This window comes from Gossypium arboreum, chromosome 12 (assembly GCF_025698485.1).
Source record: "Gossypium arboreum isolate Shixiya-1 chromosome 12, ASM2569848v2, whole genome shotgun sequence".
Classification (NCBI taxonomy): Eukaryota; Viridiplantae; Streptophyta; class Magnoliopsida; order Malvales; family Malvaceae; genus Gossypium; species Gossypium arboreum.
In genome coordinates, this window is record NC_069081.1 from 116,004,491 (window position 1) to 116,028,162 (window position 23,672).

Below are 23,672 nucleotides of genomic sequence, written 5' to 3' on the forward strand. Positions count from 1 at the left end.
TTAGGAGAGGGGCCACGTGGGGCGGAAGATATCTATCCCATTCAGGTTTTTTAGTTGGTTTAATCAATTTGTATCGATTTTTAGTCGAATTAATTCAAAGTCATTTCCTAAAATATTATTTTAGTTGGTTCTCAATCCAATTGATCCAACCGGTTGTTTTAGTTCAGTTTAAATATCCTGATCTAATCGAATTTTTAGCCGATTTGACTAGCTCTTATTGACTTCCGAGCTAATTGATTCAAAGCCACTCTCCAAATTGATATCCTATCAATTTTCAATTCAATCGGTCTGACCAGATGGTCCAATCCGATGCAAACATTCTTGGAGAAACTTATCAAACAAATATTTATTGTTTTTTATGGATGCCATTTGTGAAAAAAAAATAAAGTTAAAATATGCCATAAGTCCTCATACTTTTTGAAAATTAGAATTTAATTTTTATACTTCTATTTCATAAACACTTTTCAAATTTCAAAATTCAAGTCAATTTATTAACACTATTAATTTTTTGTTAAATTTATTAATGTCACATTTTCAAAATTAAAAAAAATCACTTTATGATTATATACTTACAAATAAAACTTTGTAATTAGCTTGAATTTAAAAGAAAAACATTTTAACCCTAAATTTCATTAAAAAAAGTCAATCTTAAAAATTCGCACATTTTAATCAAAATTAAATAATTCTATAAAAAATTTGTGCTATTCTCCAAGTTAATTGTATAATTTTTATTAAAATTATACAACTGTAGGTGAGACACAGTTAGGGGCAGAAGAATTTCGTCGGCCGGCGTTAATTCTGACCCAGTAAGTAAAAAGGTTAATACTCAATACACTTGAATACTCATTCAACGCGGGTTGTTCGAGAAACCCAAAACCTGGATTTCATATATAAAGACATTGTTCCCATGTTTATAACTCGTACCAAAACTTACAAAAAGCAAAAATCCAAGCCTATATCTTCCATTCTTGATTCTTTTTTAAAAGAAAACTTTAACGACCTAAAGATTCTCACCCCTTTTCTTTCTTCTAGAAAAACAATATGCAACAACAAGAAGATCCCCAGGGCAAGCCACTGGCACCTGTTCAAGATTATCCAAGAAGCGACATGGAGTTCGGGGGAATTAAACCCAAATCTTTACGCCGAGAAGAAAAAAGCAGTAAATGTCTCGTTTACGTTCTCACCATCACGGTCGTCCTAGGAACCATTCTTTTGACATTCGGAAGTATCTTTTTACGTCCTAGAACACCCGGTTTCAAGTTCCGATCGGTTCAGGTTAGAAATCTCAAGTACGTAACTAATTCAACGTCTCCGTCCTTCAACTTCACACTTATAACGCAGATCGCTGTTGAGAACACCAATTTTGGAGACTTCCGGTTCGACAACACGACCGGGAGTGTTTCGTGTGGTTTGGTAGTCGTCGGAGAGTTCAAGATACCTACCGGGAGAGCTCAAGCTAGGAAAACCGAGCGGTTGAATGTTTCGGTTGATGTGAGCTCGATTCGGGTACCGAACACCACGAGCTTAAGCGGTAATATAAGTTCTGGGATTTTAGAGCTGAGCAGCCATGTGAAATTGAGTGGGAAATTGAATATTATGAACATAATGAAGAGAAGAAGGCACCCTGAGATGACTTGCTTCATGAAACTTAATTTGACGGGGAGTTCCGTACATGATTTAACATGCGACTGATCATATGATATTACGGTGGGTGAATTGATCTTAATTTTGGTTTTCTTTTTGGCAGAGTTTTATACTACCTTTTCATTAAAGGGATAAAGCTTATAAGATCAATATGTTTAATTAGAGATCCCAATGTAAATGGAAGACGAATTGAGAACAATTTCTTTATTAAAAGTTTGTGTAAATTTCACTTCATTCTTTTGATGATATTAGTAAGGTTTAATTATGTTCCCTGTCCCTATACTTGTTTATTTTTAAAAATTTAAGTTCCATTGTTAAGTCTATTAATACGTTTCCTATAAATTTATTCAAAGGTTTGCTCTAAAAATTAAAATCTAATTGAACACATATTCATCAAAATTAAAAGCAAAGAGACTAAATTTGAAAAGTCCAAAAAGTACAGGGACTAGATACAGAAATAGACCTATTAGTAGTTTGATTAACAGTGTTAATTACTGGTTCTGGTTTCACATATTGGCCAGAGACGGCAAGGCGTGTGAGTCCTTGTGGCTTAAGAAGTCAGTCAACTTGCTACAACTTCATCGGCCAATGACTTTGAAAGTAAATGCTTGGGCCACAGCCCTTAGCCCCGCCCGTCGCTGTTGAATGAAACGAGTTGAGCCCCACGACCCCATTTTTTTTCTATTATTTTGTGAATCAATCTTCTTCTTCCATTTAGGCTGCTTTCAGCATTAAATTCTCATAACTTGATATAGAGTGCATGATGTCAAATTGTATATCATGTTGGAAATAATTAAATCCCAAATTGAAGTTTGTTTGTGTTTCTAATTTATCCAAGACAAGTTGTGTGAAGTGAGTTAAGCTTAAGCGTGTATACGTTAACTTTATCTTCTAATACGAGAGTTGGATTGTTTAAGTATTGTTAATAAATTCAACAACAATAATTTAGTTTTATCCATTTATAATCAAATTATTGAGGAAACTCGAATGTTGTGTGGTTATTATTATTTTTTTTTTTTCGTTTTGCTCATCAATCGGCCAATTGTGTAGCCCATTCTCTTGATGAGAATATATATATATTTTTTTTTGTTTAAATGATCTAAAAATTATTCACTGAATTCTGTTGAATAATGCTTTAGTTTGAATTTTTTTTTTCCTTTAAAAAAGAAAAGTAAAGAAAAGTGAGATCTTTACTTTTATATATATTGCAATTAATTTATACTAAATCCTTTCAAAAAAGCCAAAACAGACGAAATAACAAAGATAAGGTCAATTTCTATTATAGTATGTGCTTATTGTGTGAGTTCAACTAGACTTGTTGCCGTGCAATAGTGGCCAATTTATTTGCCGTGCAACTTCAGTTGCTCAAACTATCTTCTAACAGTGTTAATCCTTTATAGCGGTTTCTTATGTTAACTACATTGTTCTCCTTGTAGATATAGTTGATTTTTGGCCTTTTTGGACTTAGGGAGAGAAGTGTGGATTTAGAGAGAAAAGTTGAGTTTAAAATTTCAGTATACACTTAGGTTTTTAAAATATTAGTAAGTTAATATTTTAATTGATTATTTATAACTTTTTAAAGTGATTAAAATATAGATATCGAGTGTAGTTTACTCATAATTTTTGTATATGACAGTTATTTGAAAAGGCACGTACAAATCTTGACAAAAAATAATTTTTATATTTGAAAAAATATTTAGAGATCTCGTCACACTACAAAATGACACAAGTTTAAATCCTATTATCTGTATTTCTCATCCATATTATTGTTTGGATAAAACAAATAAAATAAGATTTAAACTTTGAGATAGAAGTTGCATTGGGTAAACTATCAAAATAGTCACTTTTGTTTATATCGGGTTACATTTTAGTTATTTATGTTTGAAAAGTTACGTTTTAGTCACTTACGTTAACGTGTCATAACATTTTAGTTACTGAACTGTTAATTGCAATGTGGCACGTTAAATCATCATTTCAAACAAAAAGTTTAGGTTAAATTATACAATTGATCCCCATATTTTTTTCATTTTGACCAATTTAGTTTTTTTTTTCTTTTATGTTTTTTTTCTTTTTTTTTTTTTTTTTTTCCATTCTCTTCTTTTCTTCCTTTGTTTTCCTCCATTCTTCATCTCTTTTAACTTAGTTTTTTTTTTTTATGTTTTCCATTTGTTAAAACTAGTTCCTACACATTTATTTTTTTGAACAATTTAATTCTTTTTCTTTTTTTCTTTTCCTTTTCTTATTCCCCTTTAGTTTTAGCAAATAGAAAACATATAAAACTATATTAAAAGAGATGGAGAAAGAAGGAAAAGCAGAGGAAGAAGCGAAGAGAATTAAAAAAAAAGAAAAAAAGGAAAGTTAAAAGAACATATAAAAGAAAAAATTAAATTGCTCAAAACAAAAAATATGGGGACCAATTGTATAATTTAACTTAAAATTTTATTTGAAATGATGAGTTAATGTAATTTTATTTGAAATGAAGGTTAACTCCTTTTTTATGTTTATGTTAAACCAATCACGATCATATACTTTGTATTATTAATATAATCTAGTTTCTTTTATAATATCTATTTATTTCTAATAAATATTTATATAATAGATTGAATTTATTTAATTTATTTCTATATCGAATAGAGTGGCGATTAAAATGAATGATTTACTGAGTATAAATCATGAGTTAAAAATGGAAAATCATAAAAGATGGAAAAAGCTTTCGGCTCTATTCATTCCATTATTTGACAATTTCAGAAAACTGTTCATACTATGAGCATAGTATGGTCACGGTTAGGCAAGTACGCCCCCATCGTCTAGCGGTTCAGGACACCTCTCTTTCAAGGAGGCAGTGAGGATTTGACTTCCCCTGAGGGTAAAGTACTACGAAAGGAAGTTGATCATGTATTATCAATAAACTTAGAATTGTTACTTCCAGGTCGATGCTAGAGCGGTTAATGGGGACGGACTGTAAATTCGTTAGCAATATGTCTACGCTGGTTCAAATCCAGCTCGGCCCAATAATTCATTGATTTGCCATAATCTAAAATTGTAACGCCCCCGCGCCCGAAACCGTCACCGGAGTCAAGCTTGAGGTGTTACTAAACTTATCTTACCTTTTAAACAACTCTAAATCACTTATTTTAATTCACTAATTTCACCATTTCACAAATTCTTCTAAATTCTTCCTTGACTCATAAATATTAAGTTACTATCTTGTTCAATCTTATTTGTCCGATTTAGTGATCTGAAATCACCATTTTTGACACCACTGAAAATTAGGCCGTTACATTCTACCTCGGATTTGTGGTTTCGCAACCACTGTTCCATTTAGGCCCTATTTCGGGATGTTACAAAAATGCCCATTTTTTTGTATTTTGTTTTCTCTAAAAGTCAAACAAAAAAATCTCATCATTAATAGAAATTAACGGCTCTTAGTGTCTAAAATATTACAACACGTTAATGTAAGCGACTAAAACATAACATATTAAATATAAATAACTAAAGCGTAACTTGAGATAAATAAAAATAACTATTTTAATAGTTTATCGGTTGTAATATAAGACGTTTCTGTCAAAGGTCTTTATATTTTGCTTCATGGTCTCTTTAGACCAGGTATACACACGAAACTTCCTTGAACTTAGCAACGGCTCATTGGGGGTCGTTGTTGCCCCTTTTTCAAGCTAAGAATACATAATTCCTTGGTGCCCCATGAGACTTAGCTTCTTCTATAATGTTAAGTCAGTGTGTTTAGACCCGCCAATTCCTTTTCCGTAACATTTGAAAGGTCGCACCATATTTTTTAGATTGTGATTTGGGGTCGTTTGGGGTCGTTGTTTTCTTTTTCTTGTCTAACCAATATTTTAGCCAACACTATTTTAGAAGTGTTTATTCTGTAAAGAAGGTCAAATAAAAATTGATTCTATTTTTTGTTGTATCAGTATTTTATTTTTAATAAAAGATTATAATTTTAAGATTTTTATGACTTTCTGTTATAATTTTTGTTATAATTATTATGATATTTTAATAAATTTAAAAGGGTTTAGTTGAATTTTTTAAAATTTATTACTATGCCATTTTGACCCTTTAACCATTTTAGTTACCAAAATTTATAATCTACATCCAATAAAAAATACTAATCAAATTGAATAAATGTGTAAAGGTTGAAAGTTAAATTTATTATTATACCTTATATATAAACACTAAATTTTATCGAAATGACTATTTTACTTACTAATTTAATGTACAGAAATTAAATTATTAATTTATTCAATAAAAACCTTGCTATATGGTGTTTCATTCACATCTAAAATGATAAATTTTATAAATATCCCTATATATACAATATAAATTCCTTTCCTATTACCCCAAAACCATTGGACACAAAATTCAATGGATTATATTCTTTTGACGCATGTCATGCATATGGTTAATCTTGGAAGACAAAACAACTAATATGAAATAATAAGAGATATTTAAAAAAAAAATGAAGAAGAAGAAGGAGGAGGAGGAGGAAATTTCCTATATTTTTTACTCAAAGGAACTTCTTAAATTGACTGATTTTATTCCATGTATTGTTTCAAGGAAGAAGAAAAACAAAGGTCATCGTATTTGATGCGTTATTCAGGGTAGAATTTCTTAAACACTACAGTAGTCTAAACTCGAGACGTTAGAAGCTTACTAACGCGTTTCAGCAGTCTCAATCATGCTTATTTTCCTCACAAATGCTGTAGACCATGTATAAGAATCTAACCCCATTTCCCAAGTATTTATAAACATGCTAATTGCCATTGCCAAGCATCGAAGTCACAGATTCTAAATCCTAGGCAATGGCTGAGCGAGAGCAGGTCAAGCCCTTTGCCTCCGCCACCTTAGGAGGAGTTCGCAGCAGCAGCAGCAGCGACGACGACGAAGCTTTGTCTATGGAAATGCAGCTGAGAAAGAGGAGATATATCCAGTGCTGTGGCTGCATCGCCGCTCTTTTTTTAATCCTAGCCGCCGTAGTTTTAGTCCTGTCTTTCACCGTGTTTCGAATCGGGGACCCATTGATCAGGTTGAATTCTCTAACGATACAGAGCCTGGATATTTCAACGAACGGAAGTTTAAAGACTCGTGTGAACTTGACACTTTTAGTTGATGTTTCGGTGAAGAACCCCAACGCGGCAACCTTCAAATTCGATAACGGCTCGACGACGATTTACTACGGTGGCAGGGTGGTGGGCGAGGGCGTCCATTTCCAAGAGAAGATTAAGCCCAGGCGTACGCTGCGGAGAAATGTGACGGTGGCAATAGATCCTGTGAAATTCGTGGAAGTTCCCGGCTTTATCACTGATTTAATGGTTGCTAAGAGAATGAATGTAAGCAGTCATACCATAATTTCAGGCCGGGTTAATGTTATGAACCTCGTTAAAAAGCACGTTGTGGTGAAATTCAATTGTTTCATGAATGTTAGATTCCCCAACAATGGCTTTCACGGAGAGAAGTGCAAGCCAGAACTCGATTTCTAAAGTTCATATATGATGATGATAGTTATTTGTTGAAGTTGTGGTTAGGTATGCAGGGAGCACTTGGATTAGTTTGTTGTTTTTAATATGAAACTACATGTAAAGAGTTAGAAGTAGTGTAAGAAAAATTTCCCAGTTTTTTTTGTTTACTGATCGATTTCTGTCATAATAGGAACTACAAGGTTATTGGTCCTATTCCACGTATGCATGAATCCGGTGGTGCTAAATATCCAGCAAGTTTAGTGTAAGAAACAAAAAAGAATATCAAACTTTAGGCTACACTTAAATTGAATGAAGGCCTTGCCATATACTAAAAATATGTGGGGGGAAATCATTCATTGCAACACTTGGACTAATTTGGTCAAGGAAATGAAATGAGGTAAAGGAAAAGGTATAATTTGGGCTCAATCTTCCTTCACGATCTGCATCCATCCTTGTCCATAAAGAATATTTTGCTTTTACTTCTTTTAGTTTACCAAAAAAACAAATACATGGTTTTAATTGAAGTTGTGAGGGAGGGGAAAAAATATTCGTACATATAACACTCCTCTGTTTTATTAAATTTATCTCATTTTTATTTTAATTCCTCAAATTTTTCCACTTTGAGATCTATTTTAAAACTATATCTTATAAATTAGTTTTAAATATATTTTTATAATTTATAATTAATTAATTGAGGTCCTTGAAATTTAATCTTATAAATATATTTGTATTATTTGGATTGATATATTTTTTTATTCAAACTTAATCGATCTTGGTGAGTTATTATGACTCAATTGTAAAGTTAAAACGTGCTGAAAATAAATCAAATAAGAATCGAATCAAGTAAGATTCTCTTATTTAAAAGATAAAATAATTATGGGTGTTTATGAAAATATCTTAACCATTATGAAAATTGATTGTAACAAATGCCCTTTATATAGACTTGTGGAAAATTGATTGTATTGTACTCTTTATATATATGAATTTGGCAAGTGGATCCTTATGGGGCCTTGCCTCTCCTCACCCCCAATTTTGGGAATTTCTTTTTCCTTTAAATTTTAAAATAGTTTAGGCTTAGTTTAGATAGGCGGTGTGTTTACTTCCGGTGAGGTTAAAAACAGCAGTGGCGATGAGATTAGTTACTATAGCGGTGAGATTGGATACTGTAGCAGTGAGATTAAAAAGAATGATGCAGTGTGTGTTTGGATTCAAACACAGCTGTAGCGGTGAGGTGAGAATAAAAAATGACTATTAAGGACATCAGATTAGAATTGATATATAATAGAAGTTTTTTAACTTATTTTACTTTTTAAAATTATTAAAATATGTGAATTTATAAATTCATTTAATAAAATATTAAAATGTATCTTCCAATATTTTATTATAAATATTTTAATGAATTATATAATCAATTTAAATTATTTATTAGATAAAATGATAATTATTTTTTATTTTTATAATTAAATATTCTTTTATAACAATGATAAATATTATTTTCACAAATAGTAACATTATACTTGCATCAAATTTTGAAGTATCTAAACGGATGATTTTAATAATAAAAATATATATAGTAACATAAGACATAACAAGTTTCATTATTACTAGAAATTAGGCTATGATACAAAATGTTTTTATAAATATGGATTCATTAAACTAGTTGCAATGGTTTCCCTTAACATCGCAATTTCAAGGTCACTTTCACTGTTAGAAAGACTCGATTCACCTCTATCAAAATGGCCTGAAGAGATTGGCACCAAATTGTCGAAAATCCTCATCATTTGACCAAGCATGTCTTCGAATGTAATTATGCAAAATCATTGTTGCAATAACTATTAAAACTTGCTTGTTGAATGAATAACTTGGAATATCTCTTAATATTGGCCTTTTATTTTTTTTCCACACTCCAAATGTCCGTTCAATCACAGAGCGTAACGAAGAATGGGCATGATTAAAGATTTCTTTTTTTCCAGATACTTAATGATTACCTCGACAAAAATAAGGTAAATGATATCGTTCCCTTATATGGACCTAGAAAACCTGCCATTTGTGGATATCCTGAATCCACAAGATAATATTTTCCTACAAAAAAGTAAAACATAATATCAAGTTTAAAAATAAATTAATATTTTTAATATTTTTTATGTAAAGATTAATTAAAAAAATTAAAGTTCAACCTGGTGGAGGGTGTGGAAACTTTAACTCTTGTTTTCTAAGTGCTTATAAAAAAAATTCTACTATCATGTGTTGTTCCTTCCCAACCAGAAAATGCAAAAATAAAGCACATGTTGAAGTCACAAACTACCATAATATTTTGAGTTGGTTCACCTTTCCGTCCGATATAAGGTATTTGACAAGAAGATGAAATGCATGCTTTTATGTGTGTTCCATCTTTGGCCCCAATACAATTCTTTAAAATAAATACAAGTATTGAGATAAAAGTTAGAAATAATTTATATTTTAAAAATACAAAGATTGTGTAAATTTTACCTTAAAGTGAGGCCAATATCTTGTATCATGTCGAATATGGTTCGGTACTTACTCAAATTGACCTTCAGTGGGTATAATCGTGTCTATTTCCATTCGAACAAATATATGCAACATATCAGTAAAAATTTGACTAACAGTTTTCCCAGATCGTTGAAATCGCTCTGCTGCCTTTGAATTTGATTCTCTATTTCCAAGAATGTACAATGATAATGCTAACTTCTCCATCGACGATACTTTCCCATGCTTTAAGCTATAATTTGTTTGTAAATCATGCAACAAGCTGTGAAATATATTTTTTGGCATCGTAAAACTATTCATGCAACGATCATCATGCCCATTTAATACTTCGTCCACCCACATTTGACCTGTATAATTTGAATCCATACGCGGTTTGTAACGTCCCTTAACCCTATACCGTCACCGGAACAGGGTTACGAGACATTACCAGTCAGTACAGTCCAATTCCGGTCATTAATTAAAATAAATATTCACACACATCCTAGTTTTAAGATGTCATCCCTTTAATGGGCCCTTGCGATCCAATATGAACAGTAAATTCAATTCGGAACTAATTTAGAATCACTACGAATTTTTAGTAAATTTCAAAATTTATACTATATACCGTTGCCAACCATAATTTACTTATTTCATCAATACTCTTACAACCTAAATGACTCTCATTAAACATCCTGGGTACATACCATTATCAATACTCAACATACTTTACCTTAATGAATTCGGGATCGTCACGGGATCTTGATTCAACGTACTATCTTTACTTAACTGCATGACGGAAACAACCGTGACGCTGAGTATGGTATACTCAATGGTATTTCTATAATCCGAACATTTAATAATATAACAAATATTTAAGATCATAATAACAATTACAATTACGCAATTATTTATTCATAGATAAATTTCAACTACTTACCACATAAATTTTATACAGTTCATATAATAAACACAATAACATAATTGTTCAATTCTTAAATAAATCCATTACTATTTACTCCATTCTTTCACTTACTATTCGGTATAGCTTTCCTTAATTTATTCACAATTCAATATCATTAAACTATATTCAACTATACACTTATCAATAATATTCCATTTTAATTCATTTCAATAACATCAATTTCATTTATATCATATCAACTTACTATCCCGATAGCTTTCAAGTATATACATACGATTCATATATCTCAAATCACATTTCAATTCATCAAGTGGCATCATAAATCATCAATTCGAACTCCAATCATTTCATGAACCTTTGGTTCATATTTTCAATTCATATCTAAATTTTCAATTCTCAATTCAATTTCTCGTTTCATTTCAATAGCTTGATCAATCAAATTTATTCGATTTATCTTTCACTTATTTACCCTATTAACAAACCCGGACCTTGCGGATACGGATTCCAACCCAAACACACCGATGCGGCACATTGTGCCTAAAAGCGGTACATAGTACGATCGATATCGACACATAAAGTGCCTAAACGACACACGAGGTGTCGATACGACACGAGGTGCTTGAAATCGACACATAAAGTGCCTGATCGATAAAGCCGGCAAATCCGTACACTTCCGGATCCTATGGCATGCCAATTATATCCGACTCAAACCCGACTAGTTAATAGGTATTTCATTCACTTTCTCAATTTAATAATTCTTTCATCAATATACCATTCGATAATCACATATATTCACCCATTTTCACAATTCATACAATTTCATTCAATTCAACAATATATTTCAATTATTCACATTAATTCATAATTCAATACAATTCAATTCACTTTTCAATATCAAATATTCAAATATCACAATCTCATATATTCATATCAATTTCCTCATATTTCCAATCAATATATTTTTCAATATAATATTCATTCAATATTCAAATTTATACATAAATCATATATATTATGTAATTCAATCAATATAAATTCAATCAAAATAATTTCAATCAATATAAATTCAATAAATTCATCGCATACCAAAATCAATCCATTCCAATTGTAAAACATCATAATTCTAACACTAACAATTGCCATATGTATATAAATATAAAAAATAATAACTAAGTTTGGATTATAGAAATACAAACCGTAATTTTCGAGCAAACTTCCGTTGACTTTGTCTTGTCCTTTCTTAGCCGAGATTTCCGGTACCACATTGACTACGAAATTAATACAATTCATAATCATTAATACATTACTAATTCATATCTTGAGTTACAGAATTCTAAATTAAGATCCGCTAATTTTTCCTGAAACTAGACTCACAAATCTTCTTACAATAAATTTTCAAAATTTTTGGTTTAGCCATTAAGTACAGATTATTCTTTAAATTCACCCCTATTCTTCTGTCTGACAGTTTCGTCCCTTCTTCACTAAAAATTAATTATCTCACAGTACAGAACTCGGATAATATTCCCATTGATTTCTCCTGAAAATAGACTCATTAGGGATTCTAAACATATAACTTTAAGCCTCTAATTATTTTTATTCAATTTTTGGTGATTTTCCAAAGTCAGAACAGGGGAACCCGAATTCATTCTGACCTTGTCTCACAAAATTCATTATATCTCATAATTTACAATTCAATTGCTTATATAGTTTCTTCTATAAGAAACTAGACTCAATAATATTTAATTCCATATTTTATTCATCCTCTAATTCAATTTTTACAATTTTTGGTGATTTTTCAAACTTAGACTACTGCTGCTGTCCAAAATAGTCTTAGTACAAAATGTTGATTTACTTTAATTTCAATTTAATTCTAGCTAAATTCACTTACTTTTCTATCTTAATTCATACTTTATTTCTACTCAATTTTTAACCAAACTTAGACATAATTATCTATTTTTCATCATAAAACCATAATTTCGAAATTCTTTCAATTTAGTCCTTAAAGCATAAAACTTATGAATCATTTTACAATTCAATCCTTATATCATTTCTAACTTGAATTTCTATCAATTTAGCCCTTAAATCATCATTTTATTTTACATGGAAAATATCTAGAAATCTAACAACTATCAAAATATCAACTTAATTTCATCAAAACTTTGTTCTAAAACTTCTAAAACATCAAAATTAAGTAAAAAGGACTTGATTGACTTATCTATTAAAGCTTAAAGCTTCAAACCTTCAATTTTCTCTTTTCTTCCTTTCTTTCTTTCTTTTTCTCCCCTGCTCTCTGTTTCGTTTCATTCTGTTTCTATTTCCTTTCTTTTGTTTCTTTAGTTTATATAATATAATATAATTAAAACATAAAATATCTTTATTATATAATAATATAATGATATAATAATATACTAAACATAAAAAAATCTTAGATTTTCTTCACGATAAAGCGCCTCAATTTATACTTTTGTATAATTTCCTTTTAGTCCTTTTATTTTCTTTTAATCTATAATTCAACTTTTACCCTTATTCAATTTAGTCTTTTTCTTAATTACTCTTAATTAAATTAAATTCACTTAATTAAACTCTAATTAACCACTCATTTTATTTCGTAAATATTTTTAATAAATATTTACGAATCCGTTTTTCAGAAATGAAGACCCGAAAATACATTTTTTCGGTAACGGTAAAATTCGGGTCATTACACGGTTGCATAGTGAAATAAGTTTCATGGTGTACTAGTACACTGCTTAACACATATTCTTCCTCTTCATGATAATTGTTGTGCTCAACTTGGGTAACAATTGTGGCTATTCTTCGTTGAGCTTCTTCACTTAATTCAAAGGTATCATAATTCATATCAAAACTATTATACATATCATTAAATTCATCCATAACCTGAAAAAGTAATCAAATGAAAATAAATTAATATTTTTTGACATTTTATACAACACAGAAACTTGAATAAAAGCATAGCATAAAAATACCAAACATAAAAAATATCATACATTAGTTTTACATGTAAAAAAGTAGTATAGTTATATTACAATAATAATTCTAAGGAGCTTATGGCGGAGGTGATGGACGGTATAGTTGAAAGGGAAATGAGGATGTTACTACTAAGGATGAAAATGATGCAATTGGATTTTGTTCAGCATACTCACGTCGAAGCCACCAAACCCTAATATCTGGATCTAAGTTTAAAAACGCTTCTCGTTTCACCGGTATTTGGAACATTTTGATAGCAAAATAGTACAGTTCATCTTTTTTTGGAATTTCATCTCCCAAAGCACACAAAACATCCATTGCATTTGAAATAGTATATTGAGAGTGAGGAAAAATAATTTCATTCACTGACTTTCTTGGACTAGCCATACTCTCACACAATTTCTCAATCTGAGTAGTTAATGTATTTCTTGATGATTTTCTACTTGAACTTGATTTTTTTCCTTTACCGTGTACAACCCTAAGTGTTTGATTTCTTCGATTAGGAGTTTCATGAGAAGGGTTTAATGGTACCTCATTAGGAGGAATACCTTCATTCTCATTACTATGTTCATCTGAATCACCAAATCCCTCATTAGGTGTATCATCTCCCATAGGAACCCCACTTGGAAGAGCACCAGACGAAGGTGCCCATGCATTCTCTTCAGTGGCTACAATGCCACCAAACATTTGCCACATTAACTCATTCAATCGTGGTTCAATTCATGTCTTCTTAAATCCTTTAAAATCAGGATTTTCCTACATAACATGTTAAATGCTAAATGTTATACTAAGATTTTTATAATTGTAAATTATTAATTTCAATAAACTTTATGCATTAAAATAATGATAAAGTTAACACTAACCTGTATTTTTTCAGCCCACCATTCGTAGGTAGCATCGACCGTCATTTTAGATTGACACCATCCAATACCTGTAGATTCCTTAAGCAACTCCCTCCATAACCTCCATTCCCTTTTTAATGTGTAATGACCCATATTTCACGGGCACCGAAAAAGTGAATTTAGGGCCTCCGTCTTTGGAAAACAAGTCCGTAAATATTTATTAAAAATATTTACAAAGTTATGGGTTGAATTAGATTTTGATTAGGTGAATTTAGGTTAATTAAAAGTAATTATTAACAAGGACTAAATCGAATAGAGTGTAAAAGATTAATTTTAAATAGAAAAATGACAAGGGACTAAATTAGTAATTAAACCAAATTAGTGACATGTGTAAGACAGAGAATAAATACATGTGTATTTAAATTATTAGTACAAATGTATGTTATATATATATTTACTTATTTATTAAATAAAAGATATTTACTTATTATTATTTTTATTATTATATTTTATCTATTAATTGAGATAGTGACAATTGTATGGTGATAAATAACACATGTGTACATGTGTGTATAAATACACATGTATTATTTTTATTTGTTATTATATAGATATTTTATAATTAAATATTAATTAAGTAAATGAAATGATATAAAGAAACAAAAGAAAAGAGAAATAGTTACAGAGAATCAAACAAAATAGAAAGAAAGAAAGAACAAAAGAAAAGAAAAAGGAGAAATTAGGGTTTGAAAGCTTGGAAGTTAAATTGGTAAGTCAATTAAGTCCCTTTCTTTGTGATTTTGATGTTTTTGGAGTCTTAGAGTAAAGTACTCTTGAATTTGTGTGGAAATATTGAAAGTTGATAGACTTTTGAGTAGGGTTTATATTGAATAAATGATGAAATTAGGGATCAAATTGATAGAATTGTTTATTAGAATTGATTAGAGGACTAAATTGTAAACTAGGCTATAAGTTTTGAGTTTATGGGGTAAATTGAAAGAAGTTTGAAATTATGGTAAAATGATAAAAATTTGATGGTTATATTGGAGTTTTGATGGAAATTGAATAAGAACATGATATGAATTGTAAAAAGGAAGAAGATGAAAATAGTTAGGAAAAAATTGGGATTTAGGTAAAAGTTGCATGAAAAGTTATTATTTTATATAAAATATGTGTGTTATTAATTAATTGTACTTATGCTAATTTTCGTAGCAAATAAGGAAACCGAGACGTCGAATACGAAGGGAAAAGAAAAAGTGATCGAGGAATAGCTCGAGAAAAGTATCAGTTTGTATTATTATAATTCAAGTTATTTCTTATTAAATGTTTAATTTTAATATATGTGTATGGAATTTGAATGTGAGGTAAATATTGATATTTAAGTTGAATGTGAATTAGATTTATTTGATGAATAAATATATGTATGTGAAATTGAATTGTATGATTGAATTGAGTAATGTTGCTTTGCATATGAATTTGAATTGACTGAAATAGAGGAAGTAATCTAATACCCTATTAACAAGTCGGGCTTAGTAGATATAGTTGGCATGCCATAGGATTGGAAAAGGTTCAGGGATACTTCGACTTCGAGTCGGTGAGACACTTGGCGTGTCATTATTGCTTCGAATAGATTCGATGAGGCGTTGGTCGCCACTATGCTTTGGCTTAGCCGATGAGACGTTGGTCATCACTTATTTGCTTCGAACTATCCGATGAGGCGTTGGTCGCCATTCTGGTATGTTTGGTTGGATCCATGTATCCGCCAAAGTCTGAGTCATGTTAATAGGGGAAAATAAGTGAAATAATAAAATCAAATGAATTTGATTAATCGAGCTATCGAATAAAATGAGAAAGTGATATTGTAAGATGGAATGTGAGATGAAATTTTTAAAGAGATTGAAGGCATGAACCAAAGGTTCATAAAGTGTTCATATTTGAAATGTGAATTGAATAATTATATGTGGTTGAGAGATGAATTAAAGGCTCATGAGTTAATTGAAATCTCATTGATGATTTATTGGATCTAACATTGAAAATAGTATAATAGAAATATGATAGTTTGGTATGAATTTATATGTATGATTTGTGTGTATGATTTGTTAATTATCTATGTATGTTATAATATTTTATTGTTGTTATAATTTGAATTATGATAATACCACTGAGTATTTCCAATACTCAATGTACGGTTGTTTTCCGTAGGTAGGTTAGATAAAGTTAAAGTTTAGTCAAGCATCCGAGTCAATCTCGACCTCAACTCAGTTTTGGTGATACATCTATCTTTTAGAAATGTGGCATGTACTGGGTTTAGTGTTTGTCTCATGCAAATGTTTTATATTTTGAATGTAAATGTGGTGCATAATCCTAAAGAGGTAATGAAATGAATGAATGAAAATTTTCTAAGTTTGAAAGGTTTGATGAATGTTATTTGATCAACATTTATAAGTAAATATTTTGGGCATGAATTAGGTGTGTTTAGTATGTAAAAATAGCTTTAAAATGGTGAAAAATAATGTTTTCACACGACCAAGTCACATGGGCGTGTGCCCAGACCCTGTGGAAAAGTCAGAATTGGCCATAGGTTAGTCCACACAGGCATGTCCCAGGCCACACGGGCGTGACCCTATCTTCAAGGAAAAATTTCTAAAGTTGCCAGTTTGGTTCCGAATCACTTCTAAAACATATATTGGGCCCCGTAAGCCCATATTAGGGACTTTAAGATTAAATTTGATAAGAATTGATCTGGAATGTAAAGTTTATGACTCGATTTTGTTTAAATATTAGTGTATAAGTTCGGTAATACCTTGTAGCCCTATTTCGGTGATGATTTTGGGTTAAGGGGGTTACATTTTATTGGTATCAGAGCTATCAGGTTTAGCCGATTCTCAGACTAAATCGAGCTCGTAAGTGAGTCTAGAAGTACATGCCACAGTCAAGTAAAAAACTGAGTCGGGATTTTTGGATATTGACCTATCAATTGTATTTGTTTTATATATTAAAGATGTCTGATGAACACCTTGATGATATAAATGAAGAAATGTTCACTGGGGATGAAGAGTCGTATGATTTAGACGAAACGGAGTCAGCTACTCCCAATGTAAATCAATTTAAAAACCAACCTCCTAATGTAGAAAGAGATGAAAAAGGTAGAAATGAATCTGAATTAGTAAAAATATTAGCTGATGCTCTTCAACGAGCAGTGGAATCTATACCTGCTACTACGACTGTATCTGTTCCTAGACGGGCCCCAATTAAGGAACTAAGAAAATACGGTGCCACAAAATTCTCAGGTCTGAAAGGAGTTGATTCGTCCATAGCTGAAAATTGGATGGGGTTGACCAAGAAAGTATTGCAACAACTAGAATGCACCCCTTGGGAAAGTCTGTTATGTGTTGTATCATTATTGCAAGGGGAAGCTTACGTATGGTTGGAATCAATAGTTCGACATTTAACCGAGAATTAGATAACTTGGGATCTATTTCAGAAAGAGTTTCAAGAGAAATATATTAGAGAAATGTATATCGAAGATAAGAAGCAAGAGTTTTTGACGTTGAAACAGGGTGACATGTCAATAATAGATTATGAGAGGGAATTCTCGAGACTCAGTAGATACGTCTCAGAGTTTATTCCAACTAAAGCTGACAGTTGTAAGAGATTTTTACGGAGTCTGCGAGATGAGATCAAACTACAGTTGGTATCTCAACGTATAACTGAATTTGTTGATTTGACTAAGCGGACCAAGATGGTAGAGCAAGTTTTAGGATTTTACAAAAAGTTTGAAACTTCTAAATTAGTTGGGTAACGTAATGGAACTGCAAGTTCGAACCCTTTACCTAAAAGATCCAGGGATTCCCGAAGTGGATGGAGATCTAGTTTTAGATCAGATAAAAGAGAAAAGAGTCAGGGGAAACAAACTACAGTATCCATCGGTGGTGTAAAAGGTCCATCCTGAGATGTTAATATTCCAGATTGTGAACATTGCGGGAAAAAGCACAGAGGTGAATGCTGAAGATTGACCAGAGGGTGTTTTAAATGTGGATCTACAGACCATTATATTAAAGATTGCCCGAAAAATGATAATGCTACACCTGTGACATCACAGAGATCAGTCTCTACTGCTAGAGGCAGAGGATCGGGTAGAGGTGGATCAGTATCTAGAGGAGGAGGTACGAGAAGAGGGAATGACATAGTGACCCAGCAGTCTGAAGCTAAGGTACCGGCTAGAGCATATGTGGTCAGAACCCGCTAAGAAGGTGATGCTCATGATGTGGTGACAGGTATATTTCTATAATATTCTGAGCCTGTTCATGCTTTAATTGATTCGGGATCTTCGCATTCCTATATTAACTCAAAATTAGTTGAATCGAGAAAATTAAAATCCGAAATATCTAGAGTGTGTATTGAGGTGTTGAGTCCGTTGGGGCAAACAGTGTTAGTGAATCAGGTTTGTCCAAGGTGCTCATTGATTATACAGAATAAAACTTTTTCGATTGACTTGTTAATTATGCCATTTGGGGATTTTGATATAATATTGGGAATGAATTGGCTATCTGAACATGAAGTGATTTTGGACTGTTATAAAAAGAGATTCAGCATTCAGACAGTGAGTGAAGGTCGGGTTGAAGTAAATGGTATTCGTACTAATGGGCCAGCACGAATTGTTTCAGCAAGAAAGGCTAGTAAATTACTTTAGCAGGGTTGTTTAGCATATTTGGCATATGTTATTAATTCAGATTCAGTTGGAAGCCAGTGCGGTAAAATTCAGACAGTTTGTGAGTTTCCTGATGTATTTCCTGAAGAATTATCAGGTTTACCGCCAGATAGGGAGGTCGAGTTCGCTATTAAAGTTTATCCGGGCACAACTCCAGTCTCTATACCTCCATATCGGATGTCACCTACAGAGTTAAAAGAGCTGAAGATGCAGTTGCAAGACTTATTAGACCGTGGTTTTATTCGACCGAGTATATCACCATGGGGAGCTCCGGTATTATTTGTTAAGAATAAATATGGCTCGATGCGATTTTGCATTGATTATAGACAGTTGAATAAGGTGACAATCAAGAACAAGTATCCACTTCCTCACATTGATGATTTGTTTGATCAGTTGAAATAAGCTTATGTATTCTCAAATATTGACTTAAGGTTAGGCTACTACCAGTTGAAAGTAAAAGGAAGCGACGTTCCAAAGACAGCTTTTCGTACAAGGTATGGTCACTATGAGTTCTTAGTAATGCCATCCGGGTTGACAAATGCTCCAGCTGCTTTTATGCATCTCATGAATTGTATCTTTCAACCTTATTTAGACCAGTTTGTAGTAGTTTTTATTGATGATATACTAGTTTATTCGAAGTTAGGTTCAGAGCATGATCAGCATCTCAAGATTGCATTACAGATATTATGGGAAAAACAATTGTTTGGAAAACTCAATAAGTGTGAATTTTGATTGTCAGAGGTTGTATTACTGGGTCATGTAGTATCTACAGATGGAATCCGAGTTGATCCAAAGATTGAAGTGATTGTACAGTGAAAACCTCCAAGAAATGTATCAGAAGTACATAGTTTTCTTGGTTTAGCTAGGTATTATAGAAGATTTGTAAATAGATTTTCGAAGATAGCTTTGCCGATGACCAAACTGCTACAAAAGAATGTACTATTTATGTGGGATGATTAGTGTCAAGAAAATTTTGAAAAGTTGAAGCAAATGTTGATAGAGGCGCCAATTTTGACGTAAATGATTTTATTGTATACTGTGATGCTTCATTAAGTGGTTTGGGGTGTGTACTGATACAAGAGGGGAAAGTAATAGGTTATGCATCTTGTCAGTTGAAACAACATGAGCGTAACTATCCAACTCATGATTTGGAGCTAGCAGCAGTGATTTTTACCTTGAAGATTTGGAGACACTACTTATACGGTGAAAATTGCTATATTTATACGGATCATAAAAGTTTGAAATATCTCCTCTCCCAAAGAGAATTGAATTTGCGACAGAGACGGTGGATCGAACTTTTAAAAGATTATGACTGTGTCACAGATTATCATCCAGGAAAAGTTAATGTAGTGGCTGACGTTTTGAGTTGAAAAGCCACAATTGATTTGAGAGCAATATTTGCACGGCTCAGTATCTGTGATTGTAATGGCCCATTTTCAATAAAATCAGAATAGTGGTTTCGTGACCACAAATCCGATCTAAAAAGAAAATTTATTTTAATATTGTGGCATAGTCTATATTACGATAGGAATACTGCATGAAAATTTTGATGATGAATAGAATATTCAGACCGTACTTAGACAGGTTTGTGGTAGTATTTATTGATGATATTCTGGTTTATTCTCGAGATGAAAATGAGCATGCAGATCATTTGAGAATTGTACTGCAAACTTTGCGTGAAAAGCGGTTGTATGCTAAATTTAGTAAATGTGAGTTTTGGCTTCGGGAAGTTAGGTTTCTTGGACATATTGTATCTACTGAAGGTATCAGGATAGACCCAAGTAAGATTTCAGCTATTGTCAATTAGAATCTGCCGAAGAATGTGTCCGAAGTTAGAAGTTTCCTAGGATTAGCTGGATATTATAGGAGATTTGTACAGGGAATTTCTACGATAGCTTCTTCGATGACACGTCTATTGCAGAAAGATGTAAAGTTCGAGTGGACTGATGAATTTCAGCAGAGTTTTGACAGATTGAAAGATCTATTGACAAAAGCACCTGTTTTAGTACAGCCTGAACCGGGTAAGGAATTTATTATTTATAGTGATGCTTCATTAAATGGTTTAGGTTGTGTTTTAATGCAAGAAGGTAAAGTAATAGCCTATGCTTCAAGACAACTAAAACCACATGAAAAGAATTACCCGGTACATGATCTTGAATTAGCAGCCATTGTGTTTGCATTGAAAATATGGCGTCATTACTTGTATGGTGAAAAATGTCATATCTATACCGATCATAAAAGTTTAAAGTATTTGATGACACAGAAAGATTTGAATTTCTGACAGTGTAGGTGGCTTGAGTTGCTAAAGGATTATGATTTGGTTATTGACTATCATCCGGGTAAGGCTAATATAGTTGCTGATGCTTTGAGCCGAAAATCTCTATTTGCTTTACGAGCTACAAATACTCAGTTGTCATTGTCTGATGATGGTACACTTATAGCTGAACTGAAACCTAAACCAATGTTTTTACAGCAAATTTGTGAAGCTCAGAAAAGTGATAATGAATTACAAGCTAAACGTCTGCAGTGTGAATCGGGTACTGATTCGGAGTTTCAGATCAGATCTGATGGTTGTTTACTATTTAGAGGCAGGGTATGTGTACCAAAGAATTCAGAGCTTACACAAAATATTTTGCACGAAGCTCACAGTGGTATTATGTCTATACATTCGGGGAGTAATAAAATGTATAATGATCTAAAAAGGATGTATTGGTGGCTGGGGATGAAACGTGATATTTCTGAGTTTGTATCGAGATGTTTGATCGTCAACAAAGTTAAAGTGAACATCGGTACCTTCTGGATTACTACTGACCAATTACGATACGGAATGGAAATGGGAAAGGATCACAATGGACTTTGTGTCGGGATTACCTTTGTCTCCGAAGAAGAAAGATGCTATTTGGGTAATCGTTGACCGGTTGACAAAGTCGGCACACTTTATACCGGTACGTATGGATTTTTCTTTAAATAAGTTGGCTGAATTATATGTATCTGAGATTGTCAGGTTACATGGGGTATCAGTCTCTATTATTTCGGATAGAGATTCTCGGTTCACGTCTCGTTTCTGGGACAAGTTGCAAGAAGCATTAGGGACTCAGTTGTATTTTAGTACTGCATTTCATCCTCAAACAGATGGCCAATCCGAACGTGTAATTCAAGTATTAGAGGACATGCTTCGATGTTGTGTACTAGAGTTTGAAGGTAGTTGGGAAAGGTATTTACATTTGATTGAGTTTGCCAACAACAACAGTTATCAGTCTAGTATTAAAATGGCACCGTATGAAGCTTTGTATGGTCGGAAATGTAAAACACCATTATATTAGACTGAACTGAGTGAGAAAAAGATACATGGAGTTGATTTGATTCGGGAAACCGAAGAGAAAGTAAAGGTGATTCGAGATAGCTTGAAAGCAGCTTCTAATCGACAAAAGTCATATCCCGATCTTAAAAGGAAAGAGATAGAATTTCAGGTCTGTGACAAGGTATTCTTGAAAGTATCACCTTCGAAAAGAGTCATTCAATTCGGTCGTAAAGGTAAATTGAGTCCACGTTTTATTGGGCCATATGAGGTTACTGAATGAATCGGACATGTTGCATTCCGGTTAGCTTTGCCTCCGGAACTTGATAGAATTCATAATGTTTTCCATGTGTCTATGTTACGGCGGTATCGGTCAGATCCTTCACATTTTATTTCTCCGATAGAGATTGAGATTCAACCTGATATGACTTACGGTGAAGAACCAGTCAAAATTTTGGCACGGGAGACGAAAGAATTAAGAAACAAAAAGATAGATCTAATGAAAGTTCTTTGGCAACAACACGAAATTGAAGAGGCTACCTGGGAACCGGAGTAGGCAATGAGGAAACAATACCAAAATCTCTTTACTGGTAAGATTTTCGAGTACGAAAATCCTTAAGGGGGGAAGAGTTGTAATGGCCCATTTTCAGTAAAATCGGAATAGTGGTTTTGTGACCACAAATCCGATCTAAAAAGATAATTTATTTTAATATTGTGGCATAGTCTATATTACGACAGGAATACTGCATGAAAAATTTGATAGGAAAATTTTATTGATTATATAGTTAAATTGATAAAAAGAGAAAAGAAAGAAAAAAATGCATTCTCGGGACTCTGTTCCGATAAATCGGATTCGTAAATATTTATTACAAATATTTACGAAGCTAGTTGTGTGTCTAATTAGGTTTTGATTAGGTGAAATGTAAGTTAATGTAAGAAATGATGAATTTATTATATCATACATGTTTATTTTTTTAATAGCATAGGAAAGTCATTTAATTATTTTCTCTAACATATAAATGTTATATGTTTTATATGAAATTGAAGAGAAAGAAAAGAAAGGAGAGGACCTAATTGAAAAAAAAGGAAAAGAGAAGGCTAAGGAGTGAAGGAAGACATCATCTCAATATTTTTGTTGTAAGTACTACAAGATTTCTTTTAAAATTAATTTTATTTAGATGTTTATATTGTAGTATAGAATTATTTAGAAATAAAATGTAATATATATGTATATATTTAAATTTATAAGTAAATAAATAATAATAATAATAATAGATTATGGAATTAAGAAATTTGAAAAGGAAAT

The 23,672-nt window shown here is 31.9% G+C and overlaps 3 protein-coding genes across 3 annotated transcripts; 2 read left to right on the plus strand and 1 right to left on the minus strand.

Moving 5' to 3' along the window:
* Window positions 1-1,041: 1,041 nt before the first annotated feature.
* On the plus strand, window positions 1,042-1,692 carry LOC108451093 (late embryogenesis abundant protein At1g64065). Its single transcript, XM_017748826.1, has one exon. It carries the CDS (start codon window positions 1,042-1,044, stop codon window positions 1,690-1,692), a length of 651 nt encoding a protein of 216 aa, XP_017604315.1.
* Window positions 1,693-6,203: 4,511 nt separating this feature from the next.
* LOC108452446 (uncharacterized) lies at window positions 6,204-7,288 on the plus strand. The gene has a single exon (XM_017750238.2). The coding sequence runs from the start codon at window positions 6,465-6,467 to the stop codon at window positions 7,140-7,142; it is 678 nt and encodes a 225-aa protein (XP_017605727.1). The 5' UTR covers window positions 6,204-6,464; the 3' UTR covers window positions 7,143-7,288.
* Window positions 7,289-13,593: 6,305 nt separating this feature from the next.
* LOC108451094 (uncharacterized) lies at window positions 13,594-14,211 on the minus strand. The gene has a single exon (XM_017748827.1). The coding sequence runs from the start codon at window positions 14,209-14,211 to the stop codon at window positions 13,594-13,596; it is 618 nt and encodes a 205-aa protein (XP_017604316.1).
* Window positions 14,212-23,672: the final 9,461 nt, after the last annotated feature.